The sequence below is a fragment of the Grammomys surdaster genome, unplaced genomic scaffold (assembly GCF_004785775.1).
Source record: "Grammomys surdaster isolate TR1022 unplaced genomic scaffold, NIH_TR_1.0 227, whole genome shotgun sequence".
Taxonomy (NCBI): Eukaryota; Metazoa; Chordata; class Mammalia; order Rodentia; family Muridae; genus Grammomys; species Grammomys surdaster.
In genome coordinates this window covers 499,548-512,533 of record NW_021604672.1, presented here as the reverse complement: position 1 = coordinate 512,533, position 12,986 = coordinate 499,548, and the positions used below count along the sequence as shown (strand labels likewise).

General features: G+C 39.2%; 1 protein-coding gene across 3 annotated transcripts in view; it reads right to left on the bottom strand.

Annotated features, from left to right (window-relative positions):
• Ltbp1 (latent transforming growth factor beta binding protein 1) overlaps positions 1-12,986 on the bottom strand; it is a 379,032-nt gene that overhangs the window by 67,825 nt on the left and 298,221 nt on the right. For all 3 annotated transcript variants that reach the window (XM_028773421.1, XM_028773422.1, XM_028773423.1), the window contains 3 exons: positions 12,110-12,232; positions 10,141-10,263; positions 2,126-2,248 (listed from right to left, as the gene is read on the bottom strand). In XM_028773421.1, coding sequence (XP_028629254.1) covers positions 2,126-2,248; positions 10,141-10,263; positions 12,110-12,232 — 369 coding nt within the window. The remainder of the gene's footprint in view (positions 1-2,125; positions 2,249-10,140; positions 10,264-12,109; positions 12,233-12,986) is intronic.

Below are 12,986 nucleotides of genomic sequence, written 5' to 3'. Positions count from 1 at the left end.
CAGAGAGAGAGAGAGAGAGAGAGAGAGAGAGAGAGAGAGAGAGATTAAAAATTAATTTTGTAAAATGCCTGTCACATTTGGACTCAAAAGTTTTTCACGCTGACCCATTCACTTATTCTGGAAAAGGGACAGTGACAGAGAGCAAAGTCAATTTGTTAATGATTGATGTTCACTAACCACCATATTTTTGAAGTAGTCACATCTTTGAAAGTTGACCTCAAACCACAGACAGGAATTTTATGGACTGAGAGAGCGTGGCGCAGTTAATGAGATGACTGAGCGAGTTCTGGGGGATTTGACTCTAGAAGTAAAATGATAAAATGTTCAGTATGAGCTCTTGGGCCACTTTTACTGAGACTTGGGTTTGCCTTTATTTAGTCAAAAGAAATTAGAAAAGAAAAGATCAATTTTCAGCCAAAAAGTCTATAATAAAAACCAGGATTCAAATTTCTTAGGTTTTTGAGTTTTTTTCTTTTCATCTCCTGACATTTTTATATAAATCAAGATTAATTTTGTTTAAAGTTCTAAAATGGAAATATTTTGACAGAAATGTGTAATTTGAATGTTCCTTCTCCACAGCATCAAGTCTGAGCACATTTAATTTCTACACTGGAAAAACTTAAAAACCCAATTTCAGTTATTGCATTATGATAGCAAAAAAATACCTAATAACAAATGAGGTACATTCAGTATACTTAAATCTGGGGACCAATGAGGAAATTAATTCTAAAAGACCTTTTTGTCAAAGGTCCATGTCTTTCACATATGACACATAAGGGAACATGGCCAGTGACATACAAACAAAGTATTATATGACTCTAGTACCATATCTCAGAGAAAGTACCTTCTCTGTCAAGGGCATATTATCTGGAAGATACCAGATAACCATATCAGGGAGAGATAATTTGTGGCAATCAACAACAATAATATAATAATAATCATATATATTATCTTATTTATTAGTACTTTGGATATTCACAATTCTATGGTGGCAAAGGGACATAAAACTTTTACTCATGTATCAAAAATTAACATATATAAATGCAGATATAAGTATAAATTTTTAGTGAAAAATAGGCATGAATTAGTGGTTCATTCACTTTTTCATTCATTCATTCATTCATTCACCTATTTTCTTTAGATGGCTGTTGATCTCAGGGCTTCTCACATACTAGGCAAGTGCTTTATCATTGAGCAATGGCTCCAATGCCATGGACTTGTTAAGACAGATAGGTGCTGGTAAACATGTGGCTGCAGTAAGAGGCAGCTGTAAACATTGGACCCAGGATCTACCCCAAAGTCAAACAGTAAGGCAATATGTTTTCCTGTAGCACAACTGTTTAACCTCACTGTCTACTTGTGTTACAAAAGTTGTAGGTTCAAATCTCAGCTCCACCCTTATTAAAGAGGAGATGCTCATTAGTGTCTGAGTCTCAGTTATTCACATACAAACGGGATACAAGGAAAATCACCTTTCATGTTGCTATAAGAATTGAAAGAGATACTCAACTGTGAGTGTTCAGTTTCAGTTACTATGATGGTACATATTAGTACTTGGGTAGTATTTATATATACAGTACATATAAGTACTGTATTCTTATTAGCACCTGTGTCAACTATAATGCTGTTTTGGAGAATAAATGTTGATAAGGACTTTGGAAAATATTAATTTCTATGCTCCTTTAATTTAGCTATATCATTAATGAACTTCTTTTGGAAGAGAGAAAGCAATGGTAGGTACTGGACAAAAACAGGCATCATAAAAAGGACAAACAGTATCTTTGAGGCAAATGAAATACATTCATGATAGAAACAAACAAGCTAAAACGATAATAGTAAGTCAAGCACCAACAAAGCTGGGCAACAGAAGGCCCAGGAAAGCCCAGGTGACCTCAGAACCACAAAGTGAGAGTGTGGTGTAAGACACAGGCAAGCTTTGGTTAGTCCAGTGTGGTTCCAAGCAAAACATGCCCAAGCTTGATGCAGACCTCAGAAACACACTTTCATAATAGAAAAGGGTGTTGGTTACGTATGAATAATGCAAGAAGAGAGGCACAGATCATTGTCAGGAAGCACTGCAGAGCAGAACAGCTGGGTATGTAATAAAAGGGAAAGAGACATGTACCTTGACAGCCCTTATTGTCATTCAGCTGGAATCCATCCGGGCATGTGCAGTCATAGGACCCCGCAGTATTGATGCAGTCTCCTCCCTGGCAGACACTGCTGTCCTCCAAGCATTCATTGATATCTGCAAGCCAGTGTACAAGTTAGGACGAAGCGAGCAATATAAGGAAGATTATACATGTTATATGTACACACACACACATACACACACACGTGCCACATAAACACGCAACGTATTTACAGTGCATGATTTCAAATGAATAGGTTTAAATGAATAGGATATTTAAATGCATAGGATATTTTAAATGAAATATTTTTTAAATAAGTTTTAGCTTTGTTGTGGCTTTGTTATTTTAGTGATGGTCTCTGGTTTGTTATGTAGGCCATTCTGAAATTTCTGATCTTCCTTCCTCTACCTCCTGAGTGCAAAGGCCATCCAGGATTTTAGCTTTGAATCAACACAGAAATGGTATACTTGAGGTAGTATCTAACTATGCAGCCTAGACTGACCTGGAACTCACATCTTCCTGCTTCAGACTCCTGAGCACCCCATAGATGTTTTAAACATTAAATACAATTAACTGGGAGTGGAAGAGTCACAATTTTTTATTAAATAATAATTTACTTGCTTGTGTTCTTCTTAATAGAGAATACATATTTTTAAAGCACATGTTGCTAAGTGTATCTTAAGCGTACTTAAGCTTCTTAAGATCCGGTCTGAAAGTGCTTGGCAAGCTCCCCACACCAAGGGGAACCGTTATTAAAACCAGAACTTCAAGTGCCATTGTATAAAATAAAATAAAACTAAATAAAACAAGAAAAAGTAAACACGTAAGACATAAAACTGCCTTATAGGTCCCAAAACTTTAACACAAAAATCATTACAAAAACCAATTACCTGACAAAGGAGTGTTGCTAAGTATAGAGGTGATATGAATTTACAGAGAAGCTATACAGACACACAAAGGTCTTCCTAACAGAAAGAACTTACCTGAAGTCTCAGAAATAGAATGTGGACAGGGGAAACTTTGCATGAAATAAACTGGATCAGAATCCTAGTTAAGTCTTAGGGATTCTCATAATCAGACTGCGTAGGTTTTAACAACTATATATAAAGTATATGTCCAACTGCAAGTGCTTGACACCAAGTACCACTGATGTCTGCCTGTGATGATGTGACCCAGTTTGGGTGATGCAGAGACACCCATCAGACAGATGTTTCCAGGGACTGTTTATTGCCACAGTGACTGCTCGTCAGAGCTCATCATCCCTAACACACCCCACAAGACTCTCCTCTGCTGAGTCTGTGCAGAGTTTAAAAAAGTAGTGTTCAAGAAAGCCGAGGAACAAAATGTCCTTTGTCTCCTAACGAATTTGGCATGTACGGCATCTCTTGCAAGTAGTTCTGATAGCTGCTAATGGAGAGGAGAATTTCAGGGAGGAAGTGGATATAGAAAGGAATGTAGTACCCCCAGTATTCTCTACGATCTTGCTCAAGGATGAGGATGCTGAACTTACTGAACCAAGTTAACTAAGGGGCTGCTACAGAAAAGGAGAAGGAAGAGGCCAGCTCTCCCAACTCCCACAGGTGGGGAGGGGAGAGCATCACCCCTGCACCTCACCCTGCCCCCTCAGTGGCTGCAGCACTCAGGACACTGACCCTTCACCTTGCCTGTCCAGCATAGTGGAGCTGGCTCTGGAGGCATGGGTGTAGGTGAGCCTGGAGGAGGGCATGAGAACAGGAGAGTTCACCCTGCCTCCTGCCTACCTGGCTATTGGGTGGTTCTGAACTGGAGCAGTGCTGGAGAGTTCACCCTAGCGGTGTGGATAAGGGAGAGCCAGTGAGCTGACCCGTTCAGCTACCACCCATGCCAAGATCCAGGGCTCTGAGTTGGCCCACCCCCAAATCTTTATCATCTATGAAAGATTGGGATGTGTGAAAGGGCCAGTCCTGCTGATCCAATGCTCCAGGATCTCCAGGGCAACAACAGAATAACCCAGAGCTCTCCTGATGAGGGCCCATTATTAAATGGTGTCATAGAAACCAGAGACCTGGAAATGACTCATTGCAATGAACATTTGCTAGTGAAGATGTGTAGACATACTGTGACATACTATAGCTTCCACAATGAGATGTTTTCTATGGTGTGTGTGTGTGTGTATTTGAGGGGAAGGTTATAAGGGCAAAGGGCAGATATGAAGGGATGAAGAGATGAGGGGGCCTGAGGTGCAGATGTGAAACTCACAAATAATCAATAAAAAAGGTTTTAAAAAGTTTTAAAATTAAAAACAAAACAAAGACAACAGCAGAGAGGTTTATCATCTCATATACCATCAAGATTGAACTCTAATGAGTGTTCGCCCAACCTGGCAGTGCTCCAAGCACTGCTACTGTAAAACATAAAACATATATGACATGCCATTCCAATGCAACTGTGTCATTGCTTTTGAAAAAGTCTTTCCACATCATCTGCTCTGAAGCATGACTTGCAATAAATACTCCTATTTTAGAGTCCATCTCAATGCATGGAAGCATTGGCATATACACCCTACAACCATCACCATGGTTACAGTACAGGAATTTCTACCCCTCATCAACGCCCCAGGCAGGATCCCTTGGTGTCTTTGGCATTATTAGTTCACAGTGTTTCTGAGACTCATCCAAGGTGCTGATTATATCAAAAGCTCACTCTTCTTCTTTGCCAAGTAGTATTTCATTCTATGACTATAAGTCTGTTTGGCTCTTCATCTTTTAATGAATACTTTGACTATTGCTGTTTGTCTGCCTCAAACATGCATGGCTATCATGTCCTGTGAACACGTGCTTTCATATGCTTTGGGTGAATTTGTGGGATTTATAATACCTAAATCTTAGAGTAGATTTACATTAGTGTTTTTAGAAATCACTTCCTAAAGTAGCTGGGCCATTTAGAACTCTCATCTCCCCTGTCAGTGGAAGAGACATTCAATTGTTCTGTATGTATTTGGCTAAATCCATAGTTGTTCTAATGAGTAACTATTGGGCAAATTGATTTTAAATCAACCTTTCTTTGCTTCTTAGGAAAAGAAGGTATCAAAGTGAGATGAAGTCGAGATAAGCAGCATTAAAATAAAGAAAAAAATCTCTACTTGAAAAATGAGGCAAATGCAGAGGACATAAACCTGGACAAGAACCACTATATAACCCAGCAATATGCTTCATCACAAAGAAGTCTATGAGCAAGAATATTTAATAATCCAATTTCCATTCAGATCTCAAAATCTGAGAAGAAAAAATAGCATTGTTTTGTTTGTAAAATAACATACAGCTTTAAAAATTCTTAGTTATGATATAGTCAAGTTTAGTGGGTATTTTTATTTATGTTCACACTATCGCTATGTGTGGCACATGCTCAGCAGACTACCCCAGAAGCCGAAGCAGGAGGATGACAAGTTGGAAGGTAGCTTGTGCTGCTTAGTGGGCTTGATGCCAACTTGGGCCGACAGTGAGATCTTGTTTCCCTCCAAGATAAGGGAAGATAGCTTGAACATCAGTTCCATGCTCAACATGGAATTGTCTCCCATGAGGAGGTATGAATAAAAAGTCTTCCTAGGAATTAAGAAATATATTTTCTACAAAGTGACAGTGGACTCTGGTCACTTTCCTCCACCTCTGCATAGGTAAATAACATGGTCCATTTTGACCTTCTTTTGCCCAGAAGTCATGCTTTGCTGAATCTGTAACTGTCTCCCTCCTTAAAGCCATTTTGTTTTATTTTATTTTATTTTATTTTATTTTATTTTATTTTATTTTATTTTATTTTATTTTATTTTATTTGTGGCTTGCCCACAGTCCAGCTTTTCTTCCCTTCCCTCTCCTGGCTCCTACCCATTTATTTTCTTGTATGTGTCTCAAGGTTTAGGAGCTCTTCTCTCTTCCAGGAATACTTCCTCTTTAAACACTGTCGCTGTGCTGATGGCTCCAGAGCCCAGGGCTAATCCCTCAAATTTAGATACTAACATCAAATTGATTTGATATCTATAGTTGAACAGCCACTCTCGGACTAAAAACTGAACATGTCACGTGGAACACCTAATCTCCACAAAGTCTGTGCCTTGGTGCCTCAACACCTGCTATTACTTTTAACGCAATTTCTTCTCATAAATATTCACAAGTCAGTGACGTGAGGAAATAATTTCACTTATTTAAAACCATCCATCTCTGGAACTGCATACATATCGCACTTTTTAATAGTTCTGGACATTTAACAAGCTGTGCCTTTTACTTATTTATCACATCTACCATTAGCTTCCTCACTAGAATGAAGGCAATTCCATGAGAGCAGAGATTTCCAGTTTTTATAGATGTACCATACCTATAATTCAGGCTCCTACCAATTCAATACTAAATGACTGTGATGAACAAGTACATAAATCAGTGATTCTGACTTGAGAAGAAAAACTATGACTTCTCACTGTTTTGTGGCGGTTGTTGTTTACATATTAATCACAAAGAGACAAGGGGCTCAGGGGGAGAATTAAGTGCCAAGTTACGTTGAGATTGCAAAGAAGTCTCTGCAAAGAAGTTACAGGGAGCAATGTTAGAGAAGCTGGGAAGCAGAATTGGGAAGGTGTGGGATTAAAGTTAGTACCCGAGAGCCTATCAGGTCAGAGGCAGAGCCTTTTGTAAGCTGAAGGATCTAAGAACTGGGACAAAGAGGTCCCCAGCACAATTCTGAGCATACTGTTCAGATGGGCAAAAACACTTGGTTTCTTAATCTCAGAGGATGCCAGTGCACCTTTAGGAAAGTACTGCATGAAGATCATGTCTCCACCATTTTTAAAAAATTATACATGTAAATATAATGTCTAACAAGAAGAATGGTTCTTCCTCCATAGCTCTGAGAGGTATGTGAACATTCGTAGCCACTTAATTATGGCAAAATACATTCCACCAGTGAGGGACGGAAACAGGGCTAGGTGGGAATTAGCAGGCTGAAGTGCTAATGTAGTTTCAAAGGGAGCTTTGAGTTAGCTGGCTGGACTCCAGTCCTATTTATAACCCAAACACTGGGGAAATTAATCCTGACTTTAAGAGAAATGAGCTTCATTACACATCCAAAGGAAAATTTCCTGTGGAATGTAATTATATCTTATAAACATACATATTAATAATAAAGAATATGTTGGCTAAAGGTTTTTATTTGGCTTTCCATGCAATGGATGTTTTTAGAATAAAAATCTTGGGTGTTCTTGATGATATACTTACATGTTTAAAAAAGCCAGAATAGAAGAACATACTCTCTGGTGAATACTATCAAAATTTCATGCATAGTTAGGGTTGAAGAGATGGATCAGTGGATAAGAACACAAGCTGCTCTTTCAGAGGACCTGGGTTCAATTCTCATGACCAATATGGCAGCTCACAACAGTCTGTACCTCCATTCCCAGGGGATCTGATGCTCTCTTCTTGCTTCCACAAGCTCTGTCCACACATGGTGCACAGATGTACACACAGACAAAATCATATATACAAAATGTTTTTTAAAATTCAGGCATAGCCTGGCAACCTTCTTGTCTTGGCCAAGAAGCAAGTTAGAAGAGTATGATGGTCAGTTTAGGTCTCTCATATGTTTGTATGGACCATGTTGCCCACTGACTTCCTAAGAGAACCATTCACAGCAGACTCTCTACAACACAGGGCTCCCTCCAACACAACCACCATTTCTTCATTTGATGTGGTTATATCAAATCATTGGACCATATATTGAATAAAATACAATTTGTCAGATATCATCTGGTTCATAACTTACTTGTCTACTTGCCTACTTTTTTTCATTAGAAAAACTGATGATGTCCATTTTGTCTATATTATTAACCCTTGAAAAATACTACCGTAGGTAAACTCCTAAAAGATGACTTACCAGTACATAGACATCATACATTTTAAAGCCATTGAAATTAGGCTAAAATTGCTCCCTAGAAGGACTGAGTTGTTTTACACTCCCAGTAGCAGTAGAGACAAGGTACTCAGCCACTTTGAGAATACTTGTACCAAATTGTCTTATAAAAAATGCTGCACATACTTGACCTTCATGTGGGTTCTGAACAACTGGAGTGGCAGCTATCCCAAAAGCTGTTGTCTGTAGAAAGGATATGTTCTACCAGTTGGGCTGCCTTATCTGGCCTCAGTGGGAGAGGAAACACCTAGCCTCAGAGAGACTCGAAGTGCCAGGGTCAGCAGGGTCAGGGAAACTCAGGGTGCCCTCACCCACCAGAGGAGAAGGGAGGAGAAAAGGGTAAGGACTGTGATAGTTGGTGACAAGGAAGGGGCAGTGAGTGGGATGTAAAATGAATAAGTTAAAAATTTTAAATAAAAATGCTGTATACAGCCGGGCGGTGGTGGCACACGCCTTTAATCCCAGCACTTGGGAGGCAGAGGCAGGCAGACTTCTGAGTTCGAGGCCAGCCTAGTCTACAGAGTGAGTTCCAGGACAGCCAGGGCTACACAGAGAAACCTTGTCTCAAAAAAAAAAAAAAAAAAAGCTGCATACTATAATCCACAATGGCTCTTCCCCAGCTAACTGAGATAGAAGTAAAAATGATGTTGGCTATTCAAAGTCCTGCCAGAAGATCATTTTTGAAAATGGTTGTGGTAGTTTAAACAAATCCATGCACCCTTAGGTTTCTTCTTGTCTGGTATTTTGGTTACAGCAACAAGAAAACTATCACTCTTCCTAGATGAGCCCCAAATACACATAATGTTCTTGAGTGATAAACTGGTACCAAGACAGAAAGAGTGTCAGGAGAAAATACTCCTGTGTATAAGCTGGCCAGGCAGCAAAGTACATGGCTTGAACCTGAAAATAGACCTCCCAGACAAAGTTATTAAATTAACAGGCTGGCAAGCCAAGGACGGGTAAGATTCTGCACAGAGCCTTACCAACCTAAGACAGAAATGCATTGCTTTGGATAATGCATATTCCATGATGGGTAAGGAAGGCATTCTTGCCAGAATGACCTAAGACAGGCTTAGTCTTGTTAATGAAATAAAAAAGGGGGAGAGGTGGAGAGCCTTTGGGGCTCCTTGCCAAGAATTTGACATGGGCCAAGGACAAGGAAATGGGCTGCTTGGCAGGAATATGACATTGGCAAGGATAAGGAAGTAGGCTTCAGGCAGGAATCTGACATTAGACTAAACAAAGAAGTAATTTCAGGTAGGAATCTAAATCTTAGGCTAGAACAAGGAAATAGGTTTCAGACATGAAAATGACTTTGGGCTAAGACAGGGAAGTAGGCTGAGATATTTTAGTCATCCTGATAAGCCCTTAGAAACAGTGATCATGGTAACATTCACATAATTGGGTTTAATGCCTTGCTTGTTCTTTGACTATTTGTATTTATTGTATTGCTTGTTCCTTGACTATTTGCATCTATTGTTTCGCTAGACCCTCAACCTAGAACTGACCTTAATACATGCATATAATCAAAATGGTATAAAAGCAAAAAGGAGGAGGGGGATGGGATAGGGCTACTAGGGAGGGTAAATGAGGAAAGGGATGACATCTGAAATGTAAATAAATATTCAAAAAAAATTAAGCCAAAAAAAAAAAAAGCTAGCCAAGCAGCCTTGAACACCTCATACAGGCTCTAAGCCACAGTTAACTCTCAATGCTAGATATGTAGGGTACCTTGAAGAATTGCTTTATATAGAAAAAAGTCAGCTCTTAAAAGCCCTCAGCTGGAATGAAAAATTAAGCTGCATTTGTTTGTTTGGGCCATTTAGTTTTGTACAAATGAGATATTACAGAACCACACATCCATATTAAACTATCCATCACTGGTACAAAGAAGATCTGTACTCACCTCATTTCTCTGTCTCATGCATATGACACTGGGAGAAACTCTTTGCAGGGAGCTAATCCTCAATTGTGAAGGCAAAAGTCAAGCTCCTACACAGCAGGTACAAAAACACTGTACCTTAGACTGCCTTAGATTGTAGCATGTCCTGGTCCCGAGGCAGGAGATGATGCTTACCCTCACAGTGGTCTCCAAGCACAGATGCTCTATAACCCTGGTTGCACATGCACTGGAAGGAGCCCTCTGTGTTCCTGCACTGCCCATGAGAGCAGAGATGCCGGTGCTCACATTCGTCAACATCTGTGAGGAAAAGAGCACAGAGGAACCCATTATTTGCCTCAGAATAGGTACAGCAATTTCTGGCTTACAATTCAGCAAGACCTTTCAACAAGTGATGTACACTAAACTCAAATTAAAGGTCATTTTACGATAGGGGGAATTCCAAAGAACTTAAAAATGTAAACCGCCTGTACACATAGGTTTCACTAGTTAAACATAGGAAGCAAATAGTTTGCTGTAATTTGTGAACCACATTTGATACATTCAATTTTAATACTGGGTTTAAAAGCATGCATGTTTATAATAGCTTAAAGTAAAGGTCTCCAAATTGTAGTACACAGGCCAAATCTAGCCTGCTAGTATTTATTTAATACCACTCGATATTCGCATATTATCTGGTTCATTACAGAAAAGATTTTCAACTGCTGTTCTTAACTCGTACAAGCATCTATATCATAATTTTCTTGCGTTTCTAATCTACCTCTTAGGCTCTGAGCAACTAGTTTTCAATCCTTAACATGTCTGTCTGTCTAGTCTCATCTATTTTCTGTCTCCTTAAAAAGATATTCTGGTCAAATCTAATACCCTTCCTCTCCCCCTCACTCCATTTGCTATCCCACACTGCTACTCTTTCCTGCTGGAGACATACATTCTCAACTTGAGTATCATTGGTTTCAGTCACATGATCCTGAGTTCAGATACTCACCTGGCATGTACCATAGTCACACTTATGACACAGAATATACTACATGGATCCAAATACTTTGCCCTCGTTGTTACATTGGAAAAACAGACTTCCTGGGGCAGAGGCTATGTTTAGCACATTTTTTATGATGCCTTAGATAACTCCTTGCTGTAGGTAGGCATTCAGGTAACATTACTCATTGAAGAATTTTTTTTAACATTTGAAAGCATTTCTCTCTTTTTAATCATTTTCTGCCAGTGTTTCTATAAGATGTAACACACATATCAGCTCCCACAGGAATCTGGATCATTTTTCTCCCACCCTGAAGTAGTCATGTCTTTGATTAGATTATCAGAGCATTCAGTCACTAAATCAGGTTTTTCCATTCTGATAATCTGGCTCATAGGTGGTTCTGACCATATCTGACTCATCACTGAATGGGACCTCAGAGGCTTTGCAAAGGCCTCTGAATGAGGCAGCCTGACTGTATCATGTGCACAGCTTGTATCCACTCCTTTTAGGTAAATGGGTTCTGGGATTATAAAGATAAAAATAGCAAGAGGGATTGTGGAACAAGTTGCTTAACTTAGCCATGTATATGAATGTGTTTGTGTATGTCGTGCCATTGCTCACTCCTAGATTTGTTAGACACTTGAAGTTCTAGAAAGGGATGCCTTTGAAAGGTTACAACAGTAATGGTAGATGCTTCTGTACTCATCATCAGATATTCTTGCTTCTCTAACACTGTCAGTGGATGGGTTTGCTTATCAAATAGTCTTTATCTCTCAGAATAAGGGGCAAATTATTTCAGTGTACTAAAATTGGCCAAAAAAATATTGAAGCTCAATACACACTGAAATTATTAACATGCTATAGCATAATGCCAGGCAAAATATAATGACTTTCTAATTGTGAAATCCCATAAAACATCAGAATTAATTTAAATGTTTAAATAGAAGTTACTTTATGTACTAAGGAGTTACATAGACAGCAACAACTTTTCTTCTTAATTCTGATGTTTAACTACTGGCCACCAATGTCATAATTTCCTACTTTAACTCACTTCATTTTGTTTTATTGGTTTTCCTGACTTACCTAGAATTACCTGGGTTTCTGGCACTATAACAACCTAGGTTGGGTCACTCACTCTGGTCTTAGTAATTCACAATGCCACACACCTACCTTCACATTGGTCTTTAGCTGCTGACAGCTGATAGCCCTGTCCACAGGTACACCGGAAGGAGCCGTCGGTGTTTTTGCACTGCCCGTTCATGCATAGGTTTCCTTGTTGACATTCATCAATATCTGTTAACATAAATGATGACAATTAGTTTTCTAAAAGAGACTCCCCCACAGGAGAACATGGTAATCCTGGCAATGGAGTCTGGGCTTATTGTCCTAAAACAATAGTACTTTGGCTAGGAACTAGAAACTTTACTAACCCAGTATGCTGAAATGTGTAAGTTCAATGATTCCAAAAACAGGTTACAGCTCTGCACAACTGTACTCTAACACTTCAAATAAAGCATAAAGACAACACAACAGCTTAGAGTTGAAAATGGAAGGCAGAACATGAAGCACACAGTAGCAGCTACTAGATTCTGTAGGCCCACTGTACCATGTGAAAGGCAGAAACAAAGCAATCAGGAGTAAACAAATATAAATCTGGGCAGGTACAGAAGGCAGCTGAAGAATACACTTTCTTTGTAACTTCAATGATAAGATTGAAGAGTTGTCATTAGTAAGACAAACCTCTTTCTCAAAGTAACAAGGAAACCATCAAACATGGTAGGAGTGTGACAGATGATGATAACAGACACAGAGAAAGTGGTGCTTGTGGATTTAAAATAAAATGCCTTCAGTGAGCCAGGCACATGCCTGTAATCCCAGCATTTGGGGAGGCTGGGCTAGAAAGACATGACTTCCATGTGTTTGGATACACAGTGAAATCCTGTCTCAGAAAAATTCTAAGCAGATATTCCATGTTTTCTTTCCTATTATAAATCTAGCTTGCTCTCTCTCTCTCTCTCTCTCTCTCTCTCTCTCTCTCTCTCTCTCT